General features: G+C 39.4%; 1 protein-coding gene across 1 annotated transcript; it reads right to left on the reverse strand.

The window, feature by feature from the left end:
* Positions 1 to 9,128: 9,128 nt before the first annotated feature.
* LOC116035714 (kelch repeat and BTB domain-containing protein 11) lies at positions 9,129 to 14,370 on the reverse strand. The gene is made up of 2 exons (XM_031278997.2): positions 13,849 to 14,370; positions 9,129 to 13,216 (listed from the first exon to the last, which is right to left on the reverse strand). The coding sequence occupies exon 2, from the start codon at positions 13,112 to 13,114 to the stop codon at positions 11,243 to 11,245; it is 1,872 nt and encodes a 623-aa protein (XP_031134857.1). The 5' UTR covers positions 13,115 to 13,216; positions 13,849 to 14,370; the 3' UTR covers positions 9,129 to 11,242.
* Positions 14,371 to 15,572: the final 1,202 nt, after the last annotated feature.

Consider the following 15,572-nt stretch of genomic DNA (forward strand, 5'->3'; position numbering starts at 1 on the left):
ACTGCATCTTTTATTCTTGTATTTGTATCTTATTCTAGTTTTTAGTTTCTATCTCTTTTTAAACTGCTCTAAAAAAAAAATTATGTAAAGCGTTTTGAATGCCTTGCTGCTAAAATGTGCTATAGAAATAAAGTTGCCTTGCTCTACAACCTCAGCCTGTCAGTCAGTCAGTCAATAGGGTATAGTGAACACAGTGGTGACTGCCTGTCACAGAGAAAGTCTAAGGTTAACCATACCGTGACAGCTTTCGCCTCGCCGTTACAGTATATACGCTGTCTGCGTGGAGTTTTGAAAAGTGTAACCACACTTGCAGCTGCTTTACCGGCAGTGCCGTGACTCACTGTGACTTAAACAAGGTTGACGTTGTTTCGCTCCGTCCGCTCCACAGCTCTGCGTGTGTGTGTGTGTGTGTGTGTGTGTGTGTGTGTGTGTGTGTGTGTGTGTGTGTGTGTGTGTGTCGGAGCTACGCTCTCGTCAACATGTAGAGGACAGATATGCTCGCGCTCGTGGGTACCTTAAATTTGGCACCGTTTAATTTAAAGTGAATCGGTCCTCGATAGTACCGACGTAATTCGGTCTGTTACTAAAAAGGTACCGAGTTTGGTACCCAACCCTAATACTGATGAACTAATAATTTAAATGTATGGTGCAAGTCCATGATACTGATTCAAAATGTATTATTTAAAGAGAAAGGGAGATTTCATTTCAATGAAGATTGTTTCTATTCATTTAGTTTGAAAAGGCAGCACAAACTCAAGCACACATATTTAAAAGAAATATACAGTACATGTAAAGCTATCTCATTAAATAACAGACAATTCTTTGTGGATTAGTCAATAAACTCGATTAACATACACACATAAATGTACTGTATACATATTAAATGTGCAACTGAAACTGTGTCATTGGAGAAAAAAAAATGACTTGGTTATGATTTAACTGACTAACTGCAGGTGACTTTTAACAGGTGTGTATCAACACTGTAATTGTTCTGTTCTTACCATGCCATTTAAACAAGCACAAAACATCTTCCAATTCTTCTCAATTTAAACATCTACATCTTTTAAATTGAGATTGGGTAAATTAAATATTGTGTTGATTTCCAAATGTTGTATCTTCATTCTCATTCTTAAGATTTCAGGTGAAGTGACACATTTTACTGGTGCCTAACGTTAAATGTATTTAAAAAAAAAAAAAAAAAAAAGATAATTTATGTACCTGTGGCTCCTACCTCCATCTCTTTGGTGACCTTTAGCAGGTACAGTTTGCAGAGGCTATCGGCCAGGAACTGCTCTAAAAAAAAAAAGGGGACAGGTGTTAAAAGTAAGGATGCCACTTCTGACTTTTTTCTTTGATAAGATTGCATTATCTACATGGATGCTGCTTCTGAGAACAGTGCCTGTGAAAAAAAAGCATCACGTAACTTACTAACTATCCAGTTTGGTTTGCCTCACACATTGATCAAAGTTTCATTTCTTGTATAAATCATTGCAAAACATATTAGAGAAAACATCATTTGAGTGATGGTTGTAACTTTTTAAGTGTTCCTGACAACCTTAATGTATTCCCAAGTTTAATTATTTCTTAATATTGGCATTTCTAATTAAGCAGCATAATTGGAAAGCCTCTGTGTAGTGGCAATCATTTCATAGGCCACTGAAAAAATGAATATAAAAATTATTAATGAATACTACCACTTTTAATTGCTGTGTACCCGTATTTATAATTGGTGCAGCATCCTCCTTGAAATGACATGATGACAAATACAAGTGTCATGTCAGCGCTTTCCTTCTTCATCTCACACCTCAATCAAAGCTAATCCATTTCACCTCAGCTATGAACACTGAAACAAATTAAAGTCCCATTTAATTTTCCACCTTCATTAATGCATCTTGTTTCCAAGGGTACAATGATTTAGTAACTGTGAAACAAACAAATTCAAGGAAGTGTGTGCTTTGATATTTTGAGAAGAAGACGTGGATGGAGCTTACTGGGAAAAACAAATCAGCCCTGAGTTTTAATCCTCCGGCTCCAAAGCGTTCTGCACATGTTTATCACAAAACAAAGCCTTTATCGGCTGACCAAACATTTTAATATTAGACTTTAGAAGCTTATGCCCACAGAAAAATGTTTAGAATTTAAATGTAGCCTTGCCAATGTTATACAAGTAAGAACATCCTGTATTTAACAGTCCCTATCCAAATCGACAGGAGACAGCATGAGCAGTAACTGCACAATGTCATGTTGGTAGTGTTTCCTCCTGTGGTGTGATGTGACAACGCCAGACACAATGACCCAATTTGCTTGAGTGGCGATGGGGGTACCAATGGAAGGTTGCATCATAAATACTGTACAAAGACCCTCTTAGAGTCAATAATACAATTCATTGTATGTAATGAAACGCACCCATATAAAATGTCACATTTTGAGACTGTTTACACACTACATTTTTTTCTTCGCTCACATATTAAGAAAAAAAACAGAGCCTAAAGAAATGCTGGAAAGATTGGAGGTGGTGGGGGCAATGATGAGTTCTCAGACTAGCCTCTTTCGCATGCAAATCATATCTGGATTTCTCATTAGCATAAATGCATGAGCAACTTTAAATGCTTTTAATTTTCAATCTCGCCAAGCAGAGGTGTAATTTGTCACTGTCAGGATGGGAGACTAAAAGGGGGGGACCAGAGGGAGCCAAGGACTCTACGCTAAACTGGAATCACAGAAAATTTCTGATTTACTAATTGACTGATGTGCAGTTCAGTCGAGTTGCCTTGAAGGTGTAAATAATTCTGTGTATATTCAAATGGCAAAAATGAGAGAATGCGGGGTGGATACGGAAAAGCATATTACATGATGCTTCTCCCCAGGCCATTCCTTTTTTCTGGTAATTCTAATTTCTAGCCTTTAACGTTTTAAGAGCATAATCACAGATCATGGAAATTGGAAATTAAAACAAAATGTCACTTCTTTTTTACATCTCTTTGCCATTACACAAAAAGAGGCTGCTCAAAGCTGTTCAGCAGCAGAGCACAAAAACATTCAAAATTTGAAAAAACATTTCAAATCGTATCTTCATTCTTTCAAGATGTAAGATCAATTGACACTGCACTCTGAAGTCTAAAGCACTAATGCCTCGTTTTTTGAACAAAGCAGTTCAGATTCAGACCTTGTTAGCTAAATTTAGCTGTAGGTGAAAACAGGGGGAAAAGATTTAACAAGCACCCCATTTAAATGACTAAAAGCAATTATGCAAACATAATTAGTATTCCATAAGAGAACTAAAGAAGACTGTAGCACGGGGCTAGTTGCTTATTCCAAAGAAGGCCCCATCTTGGTGGATGAAGTACGAATGTACGAAATGCATACCCTTGCTTTGCTGGCCATACTGGATTATCACATCACCCCATTCCTGTCACCTCCAGGAGGTTCTCAAAGAATGAGTCATGTTTCATGTTTCAAGTTGGAGACCAGATCATCATAGCTCCAACTTCACACCTCCTGTGGGATTTTGAAAGCAAGACAAACGGTAGACAGTGTAAGAAAAGATGTGAAACACTTAAATGGTAAGTCATAATGACCAATTAAAGAGTCTCTGGCCTAAATGAGGAGTTCCAAGGTGACAGTTTTATGCAGCAGTAAGGTTAGGGTTAGGTGAGAATTAGTTACAGGATGACAATTAATTCAACCAAAAGTCACAGTGAGTGAAGTGCAACTATGCTCCCACCACATCCAACATGTTGCAGCCGGTTCAGCCAAACTGCAATTAGAGCATTCGGCTCTTCACCTAATGTTAAACTGATAACACTGCAAAAAAACAGAGAAAAAAAAACATACCGTTTTAGACCAACTTCTCACCTCAGTTCGTATAACATTAGCTAGCTAACCTAAAGTTAGCATTTTGAAACCAAACCTAACCGCCAAATAAATGCACATTTCCCTCTCTTAACTTAGCTCCGAAAGTAGCATTTTGTTCTCTTGTAACGATGCTAAACTGTGGTGACTAGCTAGCTACATCTTTACTGCTAACGTTGGGTACCATCCTCTATCAGTTGTTTTTATACAATTTCCACATGTATGCTTGTTGAACACCAAGCTAACGTTAACCTTGTATCGGGCTTTTACCAGACAGCACTGCAGTTAGCATGTCTTAGCTCACTTAGCCTAATATTTTCTACATCTGACAAAATAATCTCAACTCAAAGCTTACTATCTTTTTCGGAACTTTCAGCCGCATCTCAAGGTAGTCAGTAGAGAATGGAGTTGGCCAGGCAAGCTAACGTTAGTTAACATTACACCAAGCTAATGCTAATTCCATTAGCATCTGGACTTTCCAAGTAACGTTAGGCCATATATCTTTGATGTTAGGCAGGGCAGTGGTTGAAATTTGTTGTATCAACAGTCACAAAAATTGTGTGCCTGGCATTAATGTAAGTTATGGTTTCTGATGTTTTCTTTCTCCGTTTAAAAAAAAACAGTCAAATATATAAGCTACGTGGGTTGGAAACTGGTAAAAAGTTTGCTAGATAGTTAGCTAGCTCCCCGAAGCAGACGTCACGGGATGCACTTCCGATGCACCGGTTCAAACCTCAAGGGGGTAAGCTTCTCCTCGGACCGCGAACCTCCTATGGCGCCATTTTAATGCTACAAAGCGATCACCCCCGTTAGCATCCCATTGACTGCCATTCATTTTGACGTCACTTTGACAGCGAATAACTTTACATCTGAAGCGTTTAAAGACTCTATTTGTCCATTGTTTATTTCTAAAGAAACACGGCAATGTATAAAAAGCTCCATTACCTTATACCTCACGTTATGGCTCCGTAGCAGACGTTTTTGTAAAAATAGGCTAACAATTGTGTCATAACCACGCGACTTACTGTCGCATAGTAGAGGAATTACCGTATAGTACAGGAGAAGCGTGCAGGCAGTTTCGTCTCACATTAGCTGTTTAAATGTAATTACTGATGTTAACTAGCATTTTAGTTAGCAATAATTAGCCTGTGCCTATGTTATCTCCTTACATATACCTACACACTCTCCGTCTCTGCAAGATTGGGAATGATTGAGATTTCTCTTGGCACAGCTACCAGAAGACTTACAACTTTCAGACACGTTGCTCACGTCACATTTACGTCGTCTCTCTCAGTTGGAGGCTGCGCAGTAACGCTCAGCGCTCACCGGAAAAGTGCTTCTAACGGCCTTCACTGGTCTCCGTCCAGAGCGACGGGATCTGTTGGTCCATTCTTATATACAGTCTATGGTTCAAACGTCAGGGGCAGAGCCTAGGGGTGTCAATCATCCTAGCTCCATGGCAACAGGCTGAGGGTACTTTGGTGTTTTCTTGTAACATATTTTCTTTCTTCTTTTAATCTAGATCTTCTGCATTTTAAGTTATTTAAAATATTAAAACAGGTGAACAACACTATTAAAATCATTTTTAATTTAAACCTGAGAAAAACACATTATTGTTTAATGTACAGACTCCACAGCTGACAATCATAATAAAAACGCCCTGAAAGCAATCCACATTATACTTTTAATGAAATAACTTAATTATTCAAAAATGGTTCAGCAAAACAAATAAAGATAGTAGATTATTTTTTCATATATTACAACAATACACATTGGATTTCCCACTTCAAACTAAAATCGTCTTATGTAAAATCAAAATGTAATCAATTTAATAAACAAATATAATAGCTAACAATAGAACACCTAATCATAGCTATATTGTTTGGTAAACTGGCTTTTGGTAAACTAGCTTAGGAGAACTAAACCATACAGTTTTATGAGGTCAAGTGTTGTAACCATCATTTGACCCATAAGCAGCATAACCCAGTCTGGCCACAACTCAAACTGCATGTGAGCCAGATATGGCTCATACATGTCTGGTGTATGGCAGTACAGTGTACTCAAGTACGAGCATGGTTGGAAAAGGGTGCAGCTGTGACATGTCCGTTTTTTACATCATGCTCATACTGCCCTCCAGTGTTGAAAGGGTGAACATAGTGAGAAATACAGGAAGGGGACACAATAGAAGCCACAACTGTTCAATATAAACCAATTCAATACAACACCTCTGGAATAAGCAGTCCTTTTGTGAAGCAAATATTACATGTATGGTCATTTCTAGGCTGTATTGTGGTGATGTTGCATTCGCTTAGTAACTAAATGAATCATATCTTACTGCTCAAATCTGCTTAATAACTTTTAATAAAAACTTTTCACAATGAGGTCTGTGGATTACCTTAACCAGTACACTGTTTCTAGAAAGCCATGGAGCAATTTTTATATGCTAAGCACCATGAACAAAATTTTAAATGAAGAAAAATATCTCTCTGCTGTGTTGGCTCATTGACTGTGTAAAAATATGCAAAGGTATTCACAAAATACTCACCATCATTTCTCAATGAAATTATGCATTGTTTTTCATGTTCAGGTCACTGAGATCGTGGACTTCTCCTGTGATGGCATTGCTGTTGAGGCATGACAAGGTCAGATTTTTGAAGCTTTTCTAGCCAAAAATACTTAAAAAATAAAAAAATACATTTTTTTTAATCACCACTGCATGAAGCCAGGTGTGAAATTATGTTTTGACGTTCTGTGTTGAAAAATGTTTTTATTTTATTTTCTACTTTTAGAGTATTGAAAATACAACACCATTTTTAACATGCATTTGGCCCTCTAGCAGAGCAGTCTCCCCATACTGTCATGTACTACTACATAACTAGTAGGCATTGCACTGTATGTAATGTTTATAAAAACCTACTTCCAACCTTCAATTTTTTCATCATTGTTCAGTAAAATGTCTGCTACATGCCTCTGCACCTCTGCTTTCAATACAAATATCTGTCTATTTACTGCATTAAACAAATAGTCTCTGTTACATGAAAACAACAGTTACTTCACATTAGGTGATTGCCTTGACTGCAATAGTGTCCATTTACTCTTAATGTTCTGGGTTCAAACTGGATCACACCATACTTTAGATTCTGAGGGACATTTTATTGATATAGAATATGAGCAATATTGGCCTCAGTTGTGATGTGGGCTGGTGAATGAGAGACAAAATCTATATTGGAGAGTTCAATTTCATAGACAGGAAAATGGGTCAACTTGACTTATTTCAAACAATGGTTGCTATGTATGTAAATTAAATATTTTGTGTATAGTATTACAAGTATAACAAATCTCAAAAACTTGACTTAAAGCACAACTATGTAACCTTTGAAAAAAGAGACCACACAGTCATTTTTACAAATAAAAAATTGAATTAATGAAAAATAAAAGTCACCCTTCCTCAGTTCAATTTACTTTAGGGTTTTGGTTGACCTGTTAGCAAACACTAGACAGATACTGCTGTATAATGGAGATTAATGAGTCAGTACTGTGCTACTGTACTATGTTTTATCATGTCACAAATGTTTTTCACACAAAAGTAAAACCAGAAGTTAACCCTCTGAGGATAAAAGACACACCAGCGAGATCAAGCGATGTTTGACAACACTTTGACAACAGATTTAATTTTGGACATGTATTTACTATTTTATTCATATATTACGTTACTTTTGTAAACCCATTTCAAGCATCAAACAATTGAGTGTATTTTCACAAGAGATTTGAGAAATATATCCGATGGGGCCAAATTATCTCATACTAGCTATACATTGCTCTGGAACAAATTTGGGCATCAATGTACAGAAAGCTGAGTTTGTTCTGAACATTTTGATATGAAACACACAGGGATCAGGTTATATGCAAATACCCTTAACAGGAGAATGTAAAAATGCCCTTAGACCTCGGAGGGTTAACTCACCATGGAGACACGTTTGTTATTTCTGTTTGTTTTCCCATCCCTGCTATCAGTCAGGTCACCTGATGATGATGTCTTTAAAGCAACTCACCCTATGGGAATCTTGGAAAATGAAGGAATATGTTATGTCCCATTATCCTGTAATTGCCACCTGTGGCCGCTGTTTAGCAAAAGTTACAATGTATGGCTTCAAAATACAGTTGTCTCACTTAACCCCTTCCTTGGATGCAGGGGATAGAAAAAGTCACTGTATGTCTCATTCTAGTCACAACTAAAAGCATCTACAGTTTTGGGATAACAACATGCAACATGTCTGCCTGTTTCCGTCTTTGTGAATTCATAATACAATTAGTCAATGCAACTATCATACAGCTAATTTTACTTTTGTCTGTTATGATGTTCTATTGCATTCTTTATTGATGTTGTGATCATGTTGTGTTTTACTGTAACTTGTGACTTCTCAGCCCTAAAATTGGTGTTCACATGCTATCTAGACAACTTGTTACCCTAACAACTTGAATTACCGCCCTCTAATAAACTCTTAAATGGCAGGATGGGAGAATTATTTGCACAATGCATATTGGGAGCTATAGCTAAATAAACAAATCCAACTGACTTATAAGGCATACATTTATTTTATTTAAACTTTTTGTCATAATTATGAGAATTGTTTGAGTCGTGAGAAAGCTTCTCGTAATTATGAATTATTATATCATAATATCGATCTCTCACTGTGAGATAATGTCATTATTATGAGGAAGTGTGAGAAAGATTCTTATAATTATGATACTAAGTTGTAATTGTGAGATGCTGTCTGTATTCTCGTAACTATGAGATAGTATATAAACTAATATATTATTAGACACAATCACTCTTAGTGATGATATATAAAAACATAATATAAGATAATAGGTCACAATGATGTGAAAAAAACACTTAGTGATGAAAATAAAAAATGAAGGTGGTGGAAATGGGCTTCCATCAGCATTTTATTTTGTCACATATTAAGTACTCGACTCTTAAACTATTGAAGATGCACGTGGTTGGCTTGTAATTAAGAGCCCTGTCATCTTCTAAATACACACATAGCTGGGATGAAATAATATAATTATCAAAAGCTGGATTTGTCATAATTATGTTTACATTGACTTACATGACCTACTGTCATGGAAATTCCCTTGAGTATTACGACAATTACTGTATATGTATTAGTAAGGAAAAGACAGACAGACAGCTGGTATCCACTAGATGGCAGCTCTGTTTCAGGTATAACACATTCCCCACCATGCTAAAGACATATTCAGAAAACCAGATCATTTTCAGACACAAAATATTTTATTTGAAGCACTTAGTTCTGACTGATATACATTATCCAACAGCTAATTTGTTCCCCCACTCCATATGCCTTGTACAGGAAGCCACGGCCTAACATTGCATTACTTTACTGTCCATCAAAGCAGCAAATCCAAAACTACCAAATCCATACAAAAATTCATAAAAATACAAATGCCAGCCAGCAAAATATCAAAACCACATCCATTTTTGTTCTCGTCACATTGACTGCCTGGAGACATTTCTACAAATGTTGTCAAAAGCCATTTGTTCCAAGAATATATCAGCATTAGCTTTCATACAAAACTCCCACTGTTGTTGCAGCAGCAAACAAATACTGTGAAATGTCTAAAAGGACATTTAGAGTAAAACTTGTATTAATGTGCACTGATGCAAGAGGAGCATGGTTTCTTAGTGTCATGACAGCAGGATATCTTGTTTGTGGACACAGTGAGGGCCATGACCTAACCATGCTGCAGTACTGTAGTATCTGATTTGACCTGGGAAGAAACCTGCTAGCACTTGAACATGGATCTGTTGGTGTTTCCCTAAACACAAACAGGAAAAGAAAGATAAGAGATGCATCTTTGTGCATTTTGAATGGCTCGCTTTCCCTTAACTTCCCAGAAAGTGCCTGTTAGCAGCAAACATGATGCCCCTCCTCTACAAAAACAACTATTGCTTTAGTTTTTTAACTCGACTGTCAGTGGAACACTTTTAATAAGGAACTTAATCCTCAAAAGAAGCAAGTCTTTGTCAGTTTTGATAGTTTTATTTTAGCCTGACTGAATTGTTATTTATCTTTGGCAAATGTGCTAAATGTAGGAACTGTGATACCCGTGAGTATGCAAAATAACATATTCTAAATCCAAAAAATAAATATTTATGTACTTTTAAACTCAAAGTTCAAATCAGTTCAAATTCCAATTCATTTTCAAAAAATCTGAAGCCTCTTATTTTATATTTCTGGCAAGATTGTATTTTTCCCTTGAAAATACTGAGCTGAGCAGAATTTGCTTTGACTAAAAAGGTCCCGTGAATTACGTTATGGTACACCATGCTGTTTAGATGTTTTACAAAAGGGAATATTTGTGTGGCTTGAGACTGATACAGTTGCTCTTTCACAGAATACAATTTGACCTCACGGGTTTAATTAAAAGCCAGTGAAGATCAGCGTTCGACTTACAGCTGCAACGATTCATTGATTAATCAATTACCTGAGCGACAGAAAATAATCTACTACTACTTTGATAATCGATTCATAATTTTTCAGGTAAACATGGCACAAACATTGCCGTTTCCAATTTCTCAAATGTGTGGATTTTCTTTATAATATATAACAGTAAACCAAACATCTTTTGGTTTTGGACTGTTAGTTTGATAAAACAAGACATCTTCTTGGGGTGTGCGGAATTATAACACTACGTTTTCATTATTATCTGTCATTTTGTTGACCAAACAATCGAATAATCACAAAAATAATGAAAATAATCATTAGTTGCAGCCATAGTTTGAAGAATACTGTATTCCTTCCCAGTCAGATTCCCATTATAGTATAACTATTAAATAGCCTTAGAGCTGACCCAACTGTATATTCTGTCTCGTTTGCATAGAACCTGTGTTGCATCATTCTTAAGGCGCACTACGACTGCTTCCATTCTTTTTTTTTTTTATACAACTTTCAACAAAACACTTGTTTTTGTTATCAGTCAACTAGTTAATATGTTCATAATATCTATTCTAACTACAAAAGTGCACCAAACCAAACTGAACACAGGAAATACACAAAATAACCTACAGTCACTGTCGTTATGTCATTATCTACGGTCACATACAAATATTGTTGCATTCATTCCACTCTAAAAAAACCTGTTCCTTTTAAGGCTTTACCCTGCAGACACAATAAATTGCCATGCAAATACACACATTCCATTGCAAGCAGGCAATGACACACTGAGATAGAAAGCTGACATTGAAGAGTGTATATAAGGTCTTCTGCTTATTCCAGTTTCATTATGACACATTTATAGTGTTATTCTGGACCACACACACACGTACACACACACACGCACATGCACACGCACACACACATCCACACTATGTAACTTTTTCAGGCTTTTCAGGCAAAGTGAGAACAAAAGGAAAAAGAACGCCTTTTGCCTCCAGAGGCGCCCTCAGTGTCTCCTCAACAAAGTAGGCGTTCTCCTCCTCCACTACAAACTGAAGAGTCTGGCTTTTGTTCACACAGTAGATGCAGTTCCCGATCACGGCACACCTGAAGGGTAAATGACTTCCAAGCCTCTGCGATGCGCAATCGTGCCACATTTTCACTATGCTGTTGTACTTAAACACGGTGATCCCGTGCTCTCGGTTGACATCAAAGCGGTAAATGAAGCTTTTGAAAGCCACCATGTCGCTGGACTTCTTTCTGCTGTTGTTGAAGGGGCACTCCTGCCACTCGTCTCTCTTGGTGTCGTACTTAAGAAGGCGGTAGAAGAGAGAACCCCCTGAAACGTAAAGTTCTCCGCTGCAGGTTGTGGCTTCGTGGGCCACTGCGAAGGCTCCCTTGGGCAAGGGGGCCACGGTGGTCCAGCGGTCCATGCGGGGGTCATATTTTTCCACTGTAAACAAACATTCCCCTCCGATGGCGTACAAGTAGCCATCCATAGACACAAGCTTTAGTTGGGCACGAGCTTGGGTCAGAGGTCTGACCTCAGTCCAGCGGTTGGTTATGGGGTTGTAACAGAAGACCTTGTCTGAAACCTTGCCCTTGTCCCCGTAGCCCTTTATCCCCCCTGCCACAAACAGGTAGTTAAACATGGTGCAGATCCCACACCCTTTAGTGTTTATGTCCTCAGGCATCGCAGTTAAAGGTCTCCAGTCATTTGCTGTTTCGTTAAAGTAATAAATCATATGATTCTCCTCCAAAGACCCAACCGACAATGGGCTCTGTGGTCGGCTGCCGCAGCGGCTCGGCGGCCGGCTCCCGACACGATCAAACACATCGTTTATCTCTGCCACCATCAGAGTCTTCCTTCCCTCCATTCTCTTCTTCAGGATCAGATCCCGCTCAGATCCATTCAGGCGCCCGTACACAGAGGGGTCTTTGAGGATCTGCAGGAAGTTGTCGCTCATGAATCCGTAGGCAGTCTCCTTCAGTTCACTAAGTCGCTGCTTCTTGGCGATGGTCAGGATCTCGTAGCAGTTCTCTGCACTGATTTGTTCAGACATGCAGTCCATGGCCGCCTGGACGGCACAGGGGATCTGGAGGATTTTAGCCCCTGTGATGACATCTACAACATTGCCCTTGCAAACATTCATCTGAGAAGTGTAAACATAGTCTATTAATGTAGACAAAGTCTTGTAACTCACTCCCTTCACTTTGAGGATGTCTCGTGACAGCCGTGCTTTGAAGTAGTCACTCTTCTCTGCCAGGACAGACTTGTGAGCGTTGATCTTCTGCCCGCCGACTTCGATGACTAAATCAGGCTCTTTTTGAGACTGTGCATTTCCAGCTTCCTGGCTGCGGTCGCTGCACTCGAGGTTTGATTTTAAGACTGACCAATCAGTTTCCTGTTTGGCTTGGCTTGGCAAGCATACGGAGGAATCTCCACTGTAAGACACTTTAGCTCTGGCGCCATTGTGGATTTCACTGCTTGCACAATTTTGTTGCGGAGCTCCTTTATCATTGGAGAGGTGAAACTGATCAGCTGTTGAGATGTACGAGCCGTTATCTTTCTGATGGTCGATGTGGTTATTCTCCATCAGTCTTCCATCCAGCAGGTATTCCTTCTCAAACACTGCAGGAGGGCTGAAATCCTGGTCGTCCTGCAGGAATCCTTGGATGTACCCTGGACATAAATTTCCATCTTTGTCAGAAGGCGTGACAAGTTCAGGGTTCACGGCGTGGAGGATGACATCGGCCTCCACAGTGATAGCCCCTCCTCCCTGCCTGTGGCCCTCATTCATCTCGACGTACTCACTGGCGATGAGAGACAGCGCCTTCACCAATCATGCTGAGTGAATGGAGAGTGGATGGACAAACTTGTGACTGTACTCCTCTCTGTTCACCTACATGGGGGGGGAAACAAAGAATTCAACCAGACCCAATGGAGGAGGGAAAAAAAAAAAAAAAAAAAAAAAAAGTCTTAAAGCTGCAAATACGTCTGTATTCTCTAAGGGGCGCCCTTTCTCTAATAACAAACAGCTTGGAAACCTTGAAATTTAAAGTAAAAAATGACTTTGTGCTGCCACTGCCAACTATGCCATGTAGGCTACACGCCTGTGTTAATGCGTCATCAATTGAGTCAACTAACTGCAGCTGCACTAACGTGTATTGTGCAACAGCTACAGCTTAGTAAAGAAACTGAAGCAATCCCGTGTTTATTGTGGCTGTAAACTGCATGGCCTACCGCAATAATCACCATGCCTGTCCATTATTTGTGGTAATCTGGAGGCATTCAGAGCGCATGCGCAAATGATGCGCCGATGGAGGAATTAATCTCTAATATGACTGGGAAAGGGCTTTTGTAATCATATCAAAACTTCTTGTCTAACGCGTCCCCCGATATTGTCGGACAAACGCTGAGAGAACAGTAGTCAAATCAAGAAGGAATATAAGTATTTTACGTTGACCTCATTTCAAACGAATTAAAATCCAGAAATATAGGATGTATGTCCATTAACCGTGTAATGTGACCTACCTGCGTTTCCTCGCTGTGATTAAACAGCTCGGCACCAGCAGTTTCCTGCTGCCAGTACCTCCACAAAGCTCAGTTAACGTTACGTAAGGCAGTAGCAATCCTGATGAAGCAGCCAGGCTGTGATCTCCTGCATGAGTTTACTTCACCGACGAATCCAGCTGGTGTATCCCCTCCGTTCACCTTTTATCCATCGACCCTCTCAACTGGTTGTTTCATCCGCTCCTGCACGGAAACCTTCCCGGGTTTAGTGGTGGAGGCGAGGCAGGCAGAGGGACGATCAAACAGTCATTTCAGGTCGCACCTCCTTCAGATCAGCGCGTCGCCAACTCATTTCCTCCGGTGGAAGTGTGAAGCTGCTGCGCACGTTCAGTCTTTTCCTCAAAGAAGCTGGAGTTGTCCAGCGTGGGCAGCAGAGGTATTTGCTTTCGGACCTGTCAGGACAGTGATTTTTGATGTCTTTTTTTTTTTATATATATACAGTTGACTACAGTGAGGCGGTCATCATTGATCTAAGCCACGCCCCCTTCAGTCGGTATTAACCCTACACTCAACAGCAGGAGCCCGAGGCTCCATCTGTTGTGCGCGCGCTGGACGCCCAGAGATGCGACATTCCTTTACGCATCATCCCTGTCCTGGGTACCACGATGGGTGGGCACCGGATTGATATGAAATTAAAAAAAAGCTCCACTCCCCTGCTAAAACACACACACAGTGTTGGGGAGTAACGGAATACATGTACCGTCGTTACGTATTCAGAATACAAATTATGAGTAGGCTAACTGTATTCCGTTACAGTTACAATTTAAATAGTTGGTATTTAGAATACAGTTCGCTACATTGTTGAAATCAATGGATTACATGTAATGACGATACTTCTCTGTTTCACGAGTTTATTCACTCTCTAAATAAATTAAAGCAACTCCATGCATTTCCCAGAAGCCCCAATATGAAAACGAAAAAATGAGCCATTTGTGTGATCACTGATATAGAGATGGAGCCGGAACCGGCACAACAGAGCCAGGGCAGAAATGCGTTTCTATCTTGGAAAGTCAAACAGCATTTCACATTAAAGAAAGAGGAGAACGAAATATAACTGTGCAGTGCAACCTCTGCTTGCCAGCAACCAACCTCCTTTCAGCGTCCAAATTACTCCACCTCCAACCTGAAGAAGCATCTTAAAGTATGTTTTTTTTTTTAATTAGCCAAGAGTAGTCGTCTGCTGTAGTTTTACTGGTCACCTTGCTATTTTATAGTTGACGTGCGACTTTACATTCTCCTACGTGCTGATTTACTAGCCCCAGAGCCGTTGAAAGACTGACTAATCTCGTTTGACATGCTAGCTAACGTTAGCTAAAATTAGCTCGTGGTAGCTTAGACTGCGGTTAGATTTTTGTATGTGATGGCCGCATTCCTACACTTATAAAATGCAATTCAATGTGGAAGTAATCCAAGTATTCAGAATACGTTACTCAGATTGAGTAACGTAACACGTTACAAATGACATTTTTGGGCATGTATTCTGTAACGGAATACGTTTTGAAAGTATCCTTCCCAACACTGCGCGCGCGCGCGCACACGCGCACACACACACACACACACACACACACACACACACACACACACACACACAAATCATAAACGTTCCATTTAGTGCACTCCACCTGTTTGTGTATGAGACAGTTTATCATCTCTCTTATCATAGAACTGACATGATTGCTCGAGGC

Source organism: Sander lucioperca, chromosome 18 (assembly GCF_008315115.2).
Source record: "Sander lucioperca isolate FBNREF2018 chromosome 18, SLUC_FBN_1.2, whole genome shotgun sequence".
Classification (NCBI taxonomy): Eukaryota; Metazoa; Chordata; class Actinopteri; order Perciformes; family Percidae; genus Sander; species Sander lucioperca.

Coding starts and splice junctions, on each gene's coding strand:
- LOC116035714 (XM_031278997.2), bottom strand. CDS start 13,114: ATGAATGAGGGCCACAGGCAGGGAGGAGGGGCTATCACTGTGGAGGCC.